Raw genomic sequence first — 14,696 nt, forward strand, 5'->3', positions numbered from 1 at the left:
CCCAGGGTTACTGGTGCAAGAAGCCTGGAGCAAGGCTGTGCTGTAAGGAGTACAAGCTAGGCTATCAGGGGATTCTGTGGCAGGGCTTCAGAGGGCCCTACAACTGTTGCTGAGGCCAGGGGGAAGTTTCGAGGCCTACCAACTGAGCAGAAGTAGCAACTGGTCTCAGGCCGGGGAAAATATGTTTGCTCCGAGGAGGTCCTAGACCTCTGCTGCCCACCCTCATGAGAGGATGGACCTGGAGCCTCTTAGACTGAAGAGGATAAGGAGTCTGTTTTGAAAGAAGTGCTCCTTTGCCAAACACTTGTTTGAGTGTCTGAGAGAAAGCGTCGGAGGGAGGCTGGGAGGACTGTGCCAGAAGCTTTGATATTGTATGTGGGCGGGAGGGGGGGGGGTGTCACAAGGGGAAGGTGCCAGTGGAGCCAACTGGAAACAATGAGGGAGGGAGACTGGGCACTCATCCACTCATCCAGTCCCCGTCTGCAGGAGCCATTAGCTGACCAAGTCTGATGATTTAGCAGTGAGGGAGGCAGGTGAGGGGACAGATATTTGTAGGAGAGCGATAGACAATAATTAGGGAGCATGATACATGCACAAAGCACTTGTAGGTTTTTTTAGATGCTGAGGAGACAATGACACAAGGTGATGACAGGGAGTCACTAGGGGCTTCTCTATATGGAAAGGTCAGGATGGCTTCTCTGAAGGAGTGGTGGCCAAGTTGAAACTCAAATGATACAAAGAGCTATACACTGAAGTTAGAGTGCTATGGCAGAGGAACAAGCTTATATTTACAGGGTAAATATAAGACAAGAGTGTTGTTCCCAGTACCCAGCTAGTAGGAAGGCCCAAGGTAGGAATGGGCCTCACGTGCATTCTCAAGGAACGCAAAGGCAGCCAGGGTGTATGTCATGTGTGTAGTGAGGTGCCTGAGGACTGGAATGTCGGTGCTGGGAAAAACCCAGAGAAAATAGGATAGCTAAACAGGTGGGAGGCTACTTCCTGTCAACCTGCACACACAGGCCCTGGCTCCCAGAGTCTACCTAGGAGGGCTCTGGAGCAAGTTCAGGTCTGAAGTGGACTGACCAGCATGTCAAGGCTGAGTCCCTGCTGCTTAGATGAAGGGCCACCCAGGGCTCTTGAGTGTCTTCCACACCTTTGTGGTAGCTGCTGATGCCCACTGGGTTCCCTCTGGTCTCCACAAGGGAAGTCCAGTTATCCTGAGAGGGCTGATCTTCCCCAATCAGTAGCCTCTAACTCTTCCTTGTTCAGAGCACAGTTGAGTTCAGAGCAGGGCACTGAGAGAGAGCACCCGTTAAATGAGTGGCTATCCAGGATCTCAGCCCAGTGCAGGGTGCCTGTTGCATATCCCTTCTGGACAGGGCGTTGGGGGGCTTGGAAGACTCAGATGCCATCCTTGATGTCTCCAGAAAGACAGACTGTTCCTGACCTCTCCATCCTCTCCAATTCACCTAACTCTCCTTCCTCTGCCCCATCCCAGGATGCAGATTGACAAGCCAATTGACAAGGTAATCAGTGGGAAGGCATCAGGGCTGTCTGAGAGCATGGGCTTTGGAATCACACAGGCTCTGGGTCTGAATCCTACTTTTGCCATTTCCTGTCTGCATAGCCTTCTGTTAAGGCACAAAATCCTGCTTTACAGGATAAATATAAGACAAGAGTGTTGTTTCCAGCACCCAGTAGATATTTAGAATTGGTGGTAGCTACTATTTTTATCAACATCATTCTATATAAATTAAGTTTTTCTCAGTTATGATATTGTGTGAACATATGTAACTGGGTTTTAACCAAATTTGCAGAAACATGTTTAAAAGGATTAACTTAAAGGTCAAATATAAATTTATCTTTGGATTACCGAGACACTTCAAAAGATGTGCAATCATTCTCCAGATTGGCTTTCCCAGTCTCCTGACTATGGAGCAGCTTGTCACATATCTACCTCTGTGTATCACAGAAAGGGAGAGGGCTTCTATTTCTCTAGGCTGACTTGATAAAAGTGAGTTGGTAACAAATTGTTGTTGAACAAAGAGTGAGAGACCTAACTGTAAAAAAATTGGGAATTGGGGCATGTCTTAGCTTCCTTAGGTTATTATAACAATTTCCTACAAACTGGTTGGCTTAAAACAACAAGAATTTATTCTTTCTTAGTCTAGGAAGCAGGAAGCTCAAAACCAAGGTGTTGGTCCCTTTGGAGGCTCTGAGGGAGACACTCTCCCAGTCTTCTCTCCTGGCTCCATTGTTGGCAATCCTGGTGCTCCTGGGTCATGGCTGCATCATGCCACTCTCTGCCTGTCTTCACATGGTCTCTTCCTCTGGATGGCTGGGTGACCAGTCTCCTTCTCCTTCCTACGGATGACAGTCATTGGATTAAGGACCTCAGGGTAGTGAGCCCTCTCTGTCTGTGCTTAGGTGCAAATTTTGCCACCTATCACCTAGAAAGTTTGGGGGCCCCTTCCTTTTCTCCACTCTGCCCCTGCACCTCAAGGGAACCCTTCCTGAACCAGTTTGTAGTCAGCCTGAGAACCTGCTGCCCAGACACCAGTCACTAACAGTGGGGCTCATGTGACGTAGTGTCCTGCCCTTGGAGTGTGGAGCTGGGCCCTTGTTCACTCTGGAACATCCTTCCTTCCCTCTGGTTGACATTTTCTCTGGAGTACCTGCCCACTGAGAAAGACCTGGGCTAGTTCAAAGAACTGGAAGTTCAGTCACCAACTCCTGTGACCCCAGGGAATAGCACCTACCCTCCTTGAAATCTGGTTTTCTTGTCTGTAAAATGGGCACACAACACCTCCCTGGTAAGGCTGTCGTAAAGATTGTCCATGGAGGTGCTGAAGATGGAGTGACCAGCAAGATGGCCCCACCCTGATGAGGACATATACAAGGGTGTGGGAAGGCAGATAAGTGGGTTACCTGAGGTCCAGGGCCCACCCATGGAAGAATCCAGCTGCCAGGACCTGAGCTGCAGACCTAGGTCAAGGCTCCTTCCAGTGACCTCAGCTGCCTGACCACAGATGGGGGAGCTAGCTGCTGGCTGCTCAGTGGCATGAAACTGGGATTTTTGGCATCTAGAACTGTACAAGATTAAACTTTTGTTGTTTCAAGCCACTTCCACAGCAATAGGAAATTAACAGAGAGAGAGTCAGCTCTTCATGTAAAATGTGGGTGGTATCCATGCCTCACACCATTGGTGGGATTTAGTGAGGTAACTTCTACAAGATGCCCTGTTTGTAGTTGGTGCATACTAAATGCTAGCTCTTGTTGTAATTGGTGGTCCTAGAGCTTGGCCTTTGCCACTTGCCTCAGTGATTTGCTAAGCTCAGCATGCCTGGCAGACCTGTGCTCCATGGCTTTGAAATTCTTCTATGGTCCAGGTTCTGCTTTGGGGTTGAGGCTCCCCATGCACCATTTTCTTAAGTAGTTTGAACACTTAACTTGAGTGGGAACTTGCTCCTTCTGGGAGACTTATTACTGTGTGGATGCACAACCCTGGCAGAGGGACAGTGTAGGATCTCAAACCAGCTTTACATGAGACATAGAGAGAGATCTACATCATTTCCTCTAGTCCTAATCGTTATCCTAGTTGGGGACACCCCATTCCAAGGTAACCTTTTGTGGTTCTACTTAGAAAGGAGAATGTGATACCCCAGTTTCCATCTTGCTGCTTTTCCAGGGTGTTCCTCTGACCACCCAATTTAAAAGTGAATTTCTTTAGCACCATCCACCCTTTTTTGTCTGTGGCTTCTTTTTCTCCTTAGAACATCACCATTGAACATACATATTTACCTGAGAATTATTTTTTATGGACTATCTTTTCCAGCCCTAGTAGGCTGAACTCCCGTGAGGTCAGAGACTTTGTCTTCTACACTGAGGAATTTCCTGAGGTTGAACAGACTCTTATGCTGCAGACAATCGACAAATATTGGTTGAATGAGTCAATAAATACATTTCTCTGATTATGAAAGTAATACTTATGAACAATGTGATACCCTTTCCTGTATATTTTCTATGGTTACATGTGTTTATAAAAATAGATGGATGGCAATCAAACCTTTGGCCATGCTACTAGTCATGATTATTGCTCCAGGGAGGGACAGGGGGAGAGAGAGGAGTGGATCAAAGGAGATTATATCCTTATATGTGATATTAAAACTTTTAAATTCAGAGAATGTATTCATTCCCATATTAGGTTGTATACTTAAAATTATTTTTAAAACCATATAAACGTCATCCTTGCTTATTGTAGGAAAGTTGGAAATGGAGAAAAGCTCCATGCCAAAAAGCATCACTTAGGGGACCGTGAGGATGTGCTCCTCCCTGGGTCTCTCCACTTGGCTTGGTGGTGAGTTCAGTTTGTGTGAAGTCACTAGAGTCTCTGGGTCTTAGCTCCTCAGTGTGCCTGGGCACTGTGGGAACAGGGCCAGTGTCTCCTCCTTTGTGACTCTCACAGCTCCTTCCTCACAGGCATAGCTTGCGGGTACCAAGAAAGCATTTCATGGAAAAATTATAAACCACTCATCTTAAAATAAGTGGAACCCTCTGAGACTAGGGCAAGGGGTGGTCTGGGGAATTTTGTGGGCTTCCTCAGACCCTCTGTTTATCACCAAAACCAGCCTTCCTTAGGGGACACTGTGCCTTCTCCTTTCAGCCCCTCATCCAGTGCAGAGCAGCCATGGAGCCAAGGCTGTGCCCAACTCTAGGGACAAAAGGGAAGGTAGACAGATGGTCCTGCCCCACTGGGGTAATCCATCATAAACCCTATGTAAATAAGCAGATCAGACCATTGCTACCGTCAGACCCAAGAGAAGCACAGGAGCTGGAGGAAGAGTCCTTGAGTGGGAGGGAACAGTCAGAGGAAAGGTCTGGAGGTGGCAGGGATTGGATGTTCCAGGGACTGGGAATGTGTGTGTGGTAGGCATGGAGGCCAGGGTGTGGGTAGGAAACAGCCTATAGGGCAAGAGGCAAGCTCAGGTGTCCCCACCCCCTACCCCAGGGTTCCCTGGTATAGGCAGAGTGTGAATTTATCCTAAGTTTGGTGGGAGTCCACTGGACAGCTTAACTAGTGATATGGTTTCATCGATGTTGAGCAAGATCAGTCTGATTGTGTGTAGAGACAGGGAGAGGGAAGGCCAGACCCTTGTCCAGGTGAGAGATGAAGGGGCAAGAAGAGCAGGTCTCCCAAGGATGTTGGCAGTGGGGGAAATGAAAGACAGAAGCAGAGTTTGGCTTTTTGTCCTCAGTGAGCAGGGATTGTACCTCAGCAGCCATCATTTTTGCACAGCTGACTGGTCACGGTCCTTCTCGCAGGCAAAGCAGGTTTCTGCTGCACTGAGCAGGACCAAATGGAACATTAGGTGGGCAGTGCCTGCAGAAGACAAAGCACAGGCTGGCCAGGACTAAACCCCAGCCTGGCTCCTGGCTGGGTCAATTTGCGTAGGGTCTTCTTCCTCTGGTCATCTTTTGGGGCCATGAAGATGTGACTGATCTATGAAGCAGGCCCTGCATCCTTGTCTGTCTCCACAGACTCGCCTGCAAGCTGGTGTGGGCTACAGGAACACCCTCAACTGCATCCGCATGGTGTACAAGAGAGAGAGTGTAAGTGTCCCTCGGGTGGGAGGAGGGATACCTACCAGGGTCTGCGTGAACTGGGGCCTGGGCCACATCTCCTCCACCAGCGCATCAGGCAAGAGGCCACTCATTCCTGCCCATCACCTTGGCCCAATTTTCCTTCTCATCTCACCCCACACCCCATATATTTCATGTTACCTTATCTTATCCTGTCACCTACTACAATATTAGTGGGGGGAAATCTGGTTCCATGTAACTTCTCTGGAGAAATCTGAGAAATATAGAACCACAGTGTGGAAAATTCCTGCAAAAACAAGGTGCCTATCAGTTTTGGGGATGGAATGAGTGGCAGTAAACCATGTGCCCACAGGCTCCTGGTGTGTATTTGGGTGTGGCTGGGGACACCCAGCTCACCATGTGACCCAAGCTTTTCTGATCAGTGGAGTAGAGGAACGAGATTGAGGGGAGGGAGGAGGGATGGGAAAAGTGGGGAATGGTGGAATGAAATGGCCAAACTATCTTACGTACATATGTGGATATACCACAGTGAATTTCACCTTTATGTACATCGGTAATGCACTCATAAAAAAAATACAAATAAAGAGATGAAAGATTGATAGAATAATGGAAAGGGGAGAGGGGGAAGGAGAGGGAGATGGAAAGTGGAAGTACTGAATTGGAGCAAGTTATATTCCACGCACCTATGAGGATGTCAAAATGAAGCCCAATATTATGTATAACTATAAGGCACAAATAAAAAAAAATTTAAAACTAAAAAAGGAAAGACTGACTAAACTTTTTAAAAGACACATCAACTTCCTTCTTTAGAATTATCTTGTGACATCCTAAAGCCCCTCTTTGAGAGATTTAAAATAAGTTTGAAAATTCAGAATTAAGTGGATATATTTAAAGGAACATAACTTTCCTATGTTCATATATGAATACACGACCAGGGTAACTCCACATCATGTACAACCACAAGAATGGGCAGTTATGCTCCATGTATGTATGATATGTCAAAACATACTCCACTGTCATTAACCTAAAAAGAGCACATTTGAAAAATTATATATGGTTATTGTGAAAATTGAAAAGGTGAAGAAAACAGAAACAGTGCAAGCTCTGTGACATTCCTGCAACTTTTCCTTGAGTTCCAGGAAATGTGGTCTATAGTGATCACTGCCTCCTCTCAGCTCCATTCTGGAGCCCAGGACTTGGAAACCTCCTGCAATACTGTGACATTGTCCACAGACAAAGGGCGTCTTGCATCAGGGTGTTTTAACTCTCCTGATCGAATGCTTTGAAATCAGGGCAAGCACTGCAAACCTAGCACTTGGTGTTCTAGGGTAATGTGGTGATCACCAAGTACCCTGAAAGGCAGCCCTTGAGTCTGTCTCCCTTTTGGCATCCATTGTCTCCCATTTGTCTCCCTTTTGGCACTCACAGAGTCCACCAGCCAGTGTCCCCCTTCTGGGGCTTTGGTGGGGACTCTGAAGTACCACAGCTCCTGGCTAAGCAATGTCCTCAGTTATCAGAAGGACCTTGTTACTGAGGAAGAGCTGAAGGTAGGGTGTGTGCACGTGTGTGTGTGTGTCTGTCTACATATATGTGTGAGGTTTCTGTCTCTGGCAATTAGGGTACAGCACATGTGGTCAGGATTACTGAATTTGGGCACAACCTGGATTTTGTACAGTGGCTTTTTAGAACATTTCTAGAACATTCCTAGAACATTTTTATTTTGGCACCTGGTGCTGCCCTGAGTCCTCCAAGGATCTGAGGAATTTTCTGGTTTTCCTCAGAGCCCACGTGCAGTGTTCATTGAGAATGCAGTATAGAAAGGACACTGACCCCAGGCTACAGCCCCTCTCCTTAGCCCCCTATGCAGGCCCAGGGCCCCTCTGGTGTCTTCTGAGGCTTCCCTCTCCAACCACTCTGTCAGGAGACATTCATGCTCAGGGGCCTCATCTATAGATTGGCTCATGTGCCCGGGGGGACTTCCTTCTTCTCCCTCACCACAGGCTTAGTGGATTGCACTGCAATTGCCCTCAATTGCCCTATCCCCAGACCATGAGCTCAGTGAGAGTGAAGACTTTCTTTCTTGTCCCCCAGGGTCTGGCACATGGCAAATGACCAGAGAATGTTTGAGTGTCAAATGAGGAGGTGTGTATGGTGGTTGGCCACTTCCCATTGAAGCAGCAGATACAGGTCCCAGGCCTGGATGTTACCACACAGGAGACAAAACATTGAGCAGAAGTGGTTCCCTCTCAGTAGCAGGAATGCTTGTCCCTAAGTTTCAGCAGCCTTTGCCTGTCTCATCAGGTTCTTCTTCAAGGCTGTTCACTAACATAGTGGTTTGTCAGTCCTGGGAGTCTCCCCCATGAGCCTGCAGGCTCCAGGAGGTCAGGGCAGTGTGGCCTGCAGGGGGCCTGGCTGCATCCCTGGGCCTCATGCTTCCTTCACTGGGTCTCACCACAGGTGTTCGGCTTCTTCAAGGGCATGTCTTTCCCCCTGGCCAGCATCGCTGTCTACAACTCAGTGGTGTTCGGGGTCTTCAGTAACACACAGCGGTTCCTCAGCCAACACCGCTGCGTGGAGCCGGAGGCCAGCCCTCGCCACAGCCTGTCTGACCTGCTCTTAGCCAGCATGGTGGCTGGCATGGTCTCTGTTGGGCTGGGCGGGCCTGTGGACCTCATCAAGATCCGGCTGCAGATGCAAACACAGCCATTTCAGGAAGGTAAGAGGACAGGGGAGGGAAAGCCTGGTGTCCAGGGGTACCTGTGATCCTGTCCTGGGTGGCCAAATCTGGGATGGAGTTTTTAACATCATTTTTATTGAGCAAGGCACTCATGTTATCACATAATAGTCTGTATTCTCATTATTCTAGCTGTAATAGTATCTGTCATCAGTCCAGTCTTCAGTATCTGACAGGTTGTGTGACTGCTACCCGCTGAGAACTCTGCATGTGTTCACTTAATTCATGTTTGTGACAGTTCCAGGAGCCAGGTGCTACAATTATCTGTTTTACAAATGAGAAGACTCAGGTTCCCAGAGAAAACTGTTTCTCAGAACAGTTAGTGACTGGTGAGCAACAACCAGCTCTATATTGGGCAGCACCCAGTGCCAACTGAAAATGCAAGGACTGATTGTTAAAAGAAAAAAAAAAAAAAAAAAAAAATGGTTAGGAATTTTACAGTTAATCCAAGCATGGAGCCTGTGTGGCTGTATGGCTCTCAGCCTCATGATGCTGTCCCTGGACTGAGCTGGGACTCATTCATCCTGTTCTAGAGTCCATGGTCCTAGTATTGCCTGCCCCGCACACCAGGCCATTCTCTCCCCACCCTCGATGGCTCCTGGCCCTCAGAGCCATTAGAGCTTCAATTGTTGGTGAGCATCATGGTTACTCTTTTAGCATAAGCCATACAATTGAAATCCATTGCTGGGAGCCATGAACTGTGATCATTCTTAAGCAACAATGCTTTAGTGATGGGCTTCCAGCCCACCTGCCCTCTGGAGTTGAAGCTCTTCTTGTGTATGAAGACTTTGTGCAAAGACTGAGGTGGCCTAGCAATAAGTACCCAAATCACCTTTGCCTCAGCTTTTACAAAATCTGTGTCTGTGGGCTGGGAGTTGGACCTCCTGGGTTTGTATCTCTACTCCACTCCCACTAGGGCAGAGACCCCCCCACCCACCCAGTTACAGACTGTCTCTCTGCCTCACCCTCTACAGGTCAGGTGCGGGTAGAGTGAGGCAGGTGTGGACACCAAAGGAGATATTTCTCAAGAAATACCATCCTCCAGAAGGCCTGGGACATTTGGGGGCTCATTTCCTCCTCTCTGGGAAAACTTTCTGTCTTTTCCTGGTAGTGGCTTTGACAAAGAAGGGAGGAAAGAGCAGAAGGTGCTTGGTGAGCAGAGTAGTGAGTGCCAGCTCTGGAGGAAAGACAGGCTGGGTATCCTGGAAGATAGATCTCAATACCTTGGGCTTTTCTTCTCAGATCTTCCACTAAGTTTTAGTCTCCCCAGGCCAGATACAGCCCTTCACGGGCCTCTGTCTCCCTTTCTGTGTGGTGGAAGGGCTGGACCTGAGGTCCCCTCCTGTTACCTCAGAGATAAGTCCCCTTTCCCTGGCAGCCTCTTGACATCCTCCACGTGAGGACATTCAGAGGCTGGGGTTCACTCATGTGTCATAACTGAAGCCCCCAAAGCTCACTCAGGAACATCCCAACTCAATACCCAGGCCCCTGCCCAGGAGACACCCAGAAGAGGGCCACACCTGCTCTGAACATGGTGCTGATGCTCCTCATCAAGATAGGTGGAGGGCCTGAGGCATGGCTGCCCCAAGGTTGTGTGTCGCCACCCAGTGTGCACAGTCCTGTCAGTATGTGGGGAGATGAAGTACAGTGGGCCACCAAGGAGATATGGAACAAGCAGACCCTCACCTTTATCTACTTGACATCGTCAACTTAGTTTGATCAAAGGTCTGTACCTCCCTGGAATGTTTGAAACTTGCTGATTGGTCCTGTCCCCAGGAGTGAAAGCAAAGATGTAGAGGAATGAAGAACATGGTGAGCAGATTCAGAACCCAGGTGTCCTGGCTCCCAAGCTTACTGTTTTGTCTTCCCTGTCTACTTCAGAAGTGCTTGCCCTGGTCTCAGAGTAGGAAACTCCTCCTTAAGTCTAAAAGTTCCTTGGGGTCCAGATGCTGAAAGAGGCTCAGAGATGAGGCTCCTGTTCTCCTGAGAGCAGCCCCACCTCCTTCTTCACCTGCATTTGTCCCTCTAAGGGAGGAAACAAGAGTAGGCCTGTACTTGTGTTCTCTAGGCCAGTGTGGACACCAAGGGAGATATTTCTCAAAAAATCCCATCCTCCAGAGAGCCTGGGACATTTGGGGGCAAGTTATGGTTGAGTTTCTTGAGAGGGTTTGTTGCCGGCCTGTCCTGCCTCGCTCTAGCCACACCTGGTCTGTTGAGAGTGAGGCAGAAAAGGTTCTGTAACTGGGGGTCTCTGCCCTAGCAGGAGGTGGAGTACAGATACAGATCCAGGAGGTCTGATTCCCAGCCCATGGACAGATTTTGTAGAAGCTGAGGCACTTATTTGGGTACTTATTACGAGCCCACCTCAATATTTGCAAAAGTCTTCATGCACAAGAACAGCTTCCACTCTAGGCAGAGGAGGCCGGGAAGCATGTCTCTAAAGCGTTATTGCTTAAGCATGGGCTCAGCTCATGGCTTCCAGGGATGGGTCTGAATCGCATGGCACTGGGCTGCCCTCTCTGCATGACCTGCTCTTCTTCACCTCCCACTACAGCTGCTCAGGGCAAGGCCTCTGGTGACTAAGGGTGCCTGACAGTGTCAGCTTCTGGGGAAGGGGTGGGAGGCTAACAGGATCCGGAGGCAATCATTTCTGACAGGAATATCTCCAGAAAAAGAGGAAGGATACAGTGTTCTTTAACATCTTTCTCAGGAACCCTCTAGGCCAGAAGTGGAAAACTCAAAGACCACTAGGACCAGGGTGGTCACATCAGTGAGCAGAGGTACCCAGGGAGGGTGCTCTCTTCCATTTTTGTTGAGATCCTGGCCCTCTTACCAGACTTCCTTTCGATTGAAACATGAACACAGCACACATTTCACTGTCTGCCTCCCTCTGCTGTTTGAAAAGGAACAGCTCAGGCACAGTACGTCAGCTGTGGTGTCTGGGACGTGGTTGGAAGTGGTGGGCACTGTGGCCAGCTGGGCCCACATCCATCCAAGGGCGTGTCTGTGACTCTGCTCCACCTGACTGTTGCCTCATGGCCTAATGTGCTTGGAGCCTCTGATTTTCCTGTGAGGTGTTTCAGTTGAAAATTGTCAGGTAATTCAATTCAAAGTGAAAACAAACACAAACAAAACACAGTATAGCCCAAAGCTATGTGAATTGAACGGAATGAGGCTGGGGCTAGCTGTACGCTCATAAGCTCTGTTCTGGGTCACCTTTCTCTGGGTGGTGACTTTGCTGTCAAGGGCATTTCCAGGCAGCCTTGGGCACAGCTTGTGGGATCTTTCTTGGCTTGTGATTTTACCCCCATAGTTGTCAGGCCAGGTTCAGGGTAATGACTATGTGATGTGAGGGTCAGGAGGTACTGAAGCTAGGTGCTAGAGGCCTTAGCTTCTCTGCTTTGAGAAAGGCGACAGGTAGACCAGAAGCCACATTGAGGTGAGAGCCCCACTCATCTGGCTGGGGGTACTGGCAAGGAGAGAGTTAGTGATTTCTTCCTGATGATCTATTGGTCGTGACCCAGGTTGAAAATTTACATACCACAGAACGTTGAAGGGAGAGGGAGGAAATAAATGCTCATCCTCCCAAATACAACCCAGAAGTGGACACACGATTGCCACATTAATATGCCTCTTTTCCCTATTCCATATACTGAGGTTGAAGATTGTCAGAGGTCATACTCGTGTTCTAGAGACAATTTTATATCCTTTCAAACTCAACAGTTTTTGTTATTAAAAGTACTTAAAATCAATATGTAAAACTTAAAATGGATGTGCAATATTCCATAAATAGACACACACACACACACACAAACACACACACACACACACACACACACACACTGGGAGGGCCAGTATCACATGGTAAGAATTGAGTTTCTTGAGTTAGACTACCTGCTTCTAATACTACCTCCGCCAAAGCCTACAAAGAGGATGACTCACCTAACATCACCACGCCTCAGTTTCCTTATCTGCCAAGCAGGCATAGTGACAGCAGCTGCTTCCTCACTGGGATACACTGGGATGATGTATCCTATGTGAATATCTTGGCATAATGTCTGGCATATTAAAAATGTGAATTAACTTTACTGTTAGCTGTACTATTAGTAAACATATTATTTCGTAGTGGAGGAGGGAAAAAATCCATGATTTTTTTTTTTTTTTTTTAGTTGTAGATGGACACAATACCTTTATTTCACTTATTTATTTTTATGTGGTGCTGAGGATCGAACCCAGGGCCTCACACTGGCAAGTGCTTCCCCCACTGAGCCACAACCCCAGCCCAGTAAATGTATTATTTAACAATCTTCCTACTGGTGACTGCTTAGGCTGTTTACATTTTGTCTTCTCCCCAAAACAGTGATGTGATCAGCAAGTTTGTTTATAAAGAATCGCCTTCATTTACTGTTATTTCCCTCCATGCGTGGGCTCCTTGTTTCATGAGTAGGTCAAAGGGTGTGGTCATTTTTAAGATTCTTGGTACATATTGTGAAATTGTTATTCAGAAGGGCTTTAGCAAATTATACCAACAGTTGCTGAAATTTAAAGGGAACTTCCACTTGGCACTGACTACCATTGCACACTCAATGATGGTTAGCCCTCGTGCAAACTCTTCCAGCTCACCAGAGTATTCTCCTGGGGCTTCTACCAACTGGTAAGCAGTGAGGGCTGACCTGGGTTCAGTCAGATATGCCTTTTATAGTGAAGAAACCCTCTCTTTTAATATTGTTATAACCTTCTGGGGGTATGAGCCTAACTGGTTGCCCTGCTGGGCCTGAGCTGAAAGTTGGGGCTGGGTCCTGGGGTCAACAGTTTCCTTGCTGTCCAGGCCAAGTCCCACCCTTGAGGCTGATGTCCAGTGACATTCACTCTCAGGTCTGTGTTTCCATTAAAGGCCTAATTAAAGTGCAGGTCACAAAACCCTCACAAAACAGGAGGACAGATCTCAGAGGACTCAGCTTTAACTGTGCTGACTGTCCTAGTGACTTCACAAGGCCCAGCAGGAGACATAGGGCTGCATGTCACACCTGGTGGAATTCACTCTTAGAATCCTTCATTCATGAACACTTGCTGAGCTGCTGTGCTGAGCCAGGTGGGGTGGGTAAAGCAGAGGTGCTAGATGTACAACCCCTGCCTTTGGGGAGCCACTAGTCCAGTGGGGATCCTGATGTATACAGAAATAAGAAGGGCCCATGGAAGGCTCTGGAACCCCCAACTTTGTACAAATCAGGAAGGCACCAGAGAAGAAGCAGCTATGGATGAGATTTTCAAGTGCAGGGTAGGATTCAGAGGTGGGATTTCAGGATGAAGAATGCTTTGTCTTGAGGGAGCAATGTAGAGCAAGATTCAGTGGCAGAAAAATGCAAGATGAAGGAGCTGTTTAAGTACATAGTGCAGGGAAGGTAGACTTGGAGGCATCGGGGAGTGAACTGGGAGGAGCTTGGGTGTCTTAGCTGAGGATAGGCTGAGATTCTATGCAGAAGACACACCTAGGACACCAGAATGACCCAACCAGAGCTGCACTGTAGGAAGATGGATCTGGTCTTCTGAAGTTGCGGGAGGGTGGTGAGAAGAGTGAAGGTGTGTGTGGAGGCTGCTGCCCCAACCCAGGGTCAGGGGCATGGAGTAGAGAGAATGGCTGATCAAAGGCCTCCATGGTGTAGAACGAACATGACCAAGCATGGCACTAGGAGCAGGCAGGAGAGGATGGCGTCAAAATTGACCCAGGATTTCAAAATAGGGCAATGATCAGGACAGGAGGCCCTCCCCACGGGGATTTCGGGGGCAGATGATACGTGCAAGGTACAGCTTAGCCTGGAGTCATGATCAGAAAATGCTTATTGTTGATGCTGATGTTTTGCAACCTGGCTAGAGGAACAGGCTTGAGTGACAAGATGGTCTGGCTCAGTCCGTGTTGGGTGAGGTGCCTGTGGGATTGCCTGTGGGAGTGTCAGGCTGCAGGTGTGGGCAGAGCTATGTCAGGCATAGAACTGACAGTTAAAGTCATGGCATCAGATGCCAGAGCCAGGTGAGCTACAGGGGAGAATGGCCACGGGTGAGAAGACTCACGGAAGGATTTGAGAGGGAGTAGAGTAACAACGATACTAACATGAGCTCACTAATAACAGGGCCTGTACCATGCGTACTGTGCTAACGCACGTTACATTATTAAAACTTCAAGGTGACTCTGAGAAATAGGCGGGATCAGTGCCTTTATTTTATGGGTGGGGACACTGAGGCTTAGGTTGTGCGACATGTTGATGCACACCCTGTTGTTGGGAGGTGAGGCAGGGATTTTCCCTAGGCCATGCAACTCTGCGGCCCCCTGGAACAGGGTCGTGGGATGCTGGCATCACTGGAG

General features: G+C 48.3%; 1 protein-coding gene across 3 annotated transcripts in view; it reads left to right on the forward strand.

Annotated features, from left to right (window-relative positions):
* The window catches only part of SLC25A48 (solute carrier family 25 member 48), a 39,587-nt gene that overhangs the window by 7,622 nt on the left and 17,269 nt on the right, over positions 1 to 14,696 (forward strand). For 2 of the 3 annotated variants that reach the window (XM_079143437.1, XM_079143438.1), the window contains 2 exons: positions 5,539 to 5,610; positions 8,059 to 8,317. In XM_079143437.1, the coding sequence (XP_078999563.1) occupies positions 5,539 to 5,610; positions 8,059 to 8,317 (331 nt within the window). The remainder of the gene's footprint in view (positions 1 to 5,538; positions 5,611 to 8,058; positions 8,318 to 14,696) is intronic. The other variant, XM_079143439.1, reaches the window with a different exon arrangement.

The sequence above is a fragment of the Sciurus vulgaris genome, assembly GCF_902686455.1.
Source record: "Sciurus vulgaris genome assembly, chromosome: 6".
In the NCBI taxonomy this organism is placed as follows: Eukaryota; Metazoa; Chordata; class Mammalia; order Rodentia; family Sciuridae; genus Sciurus; species Sciurus vulgaris.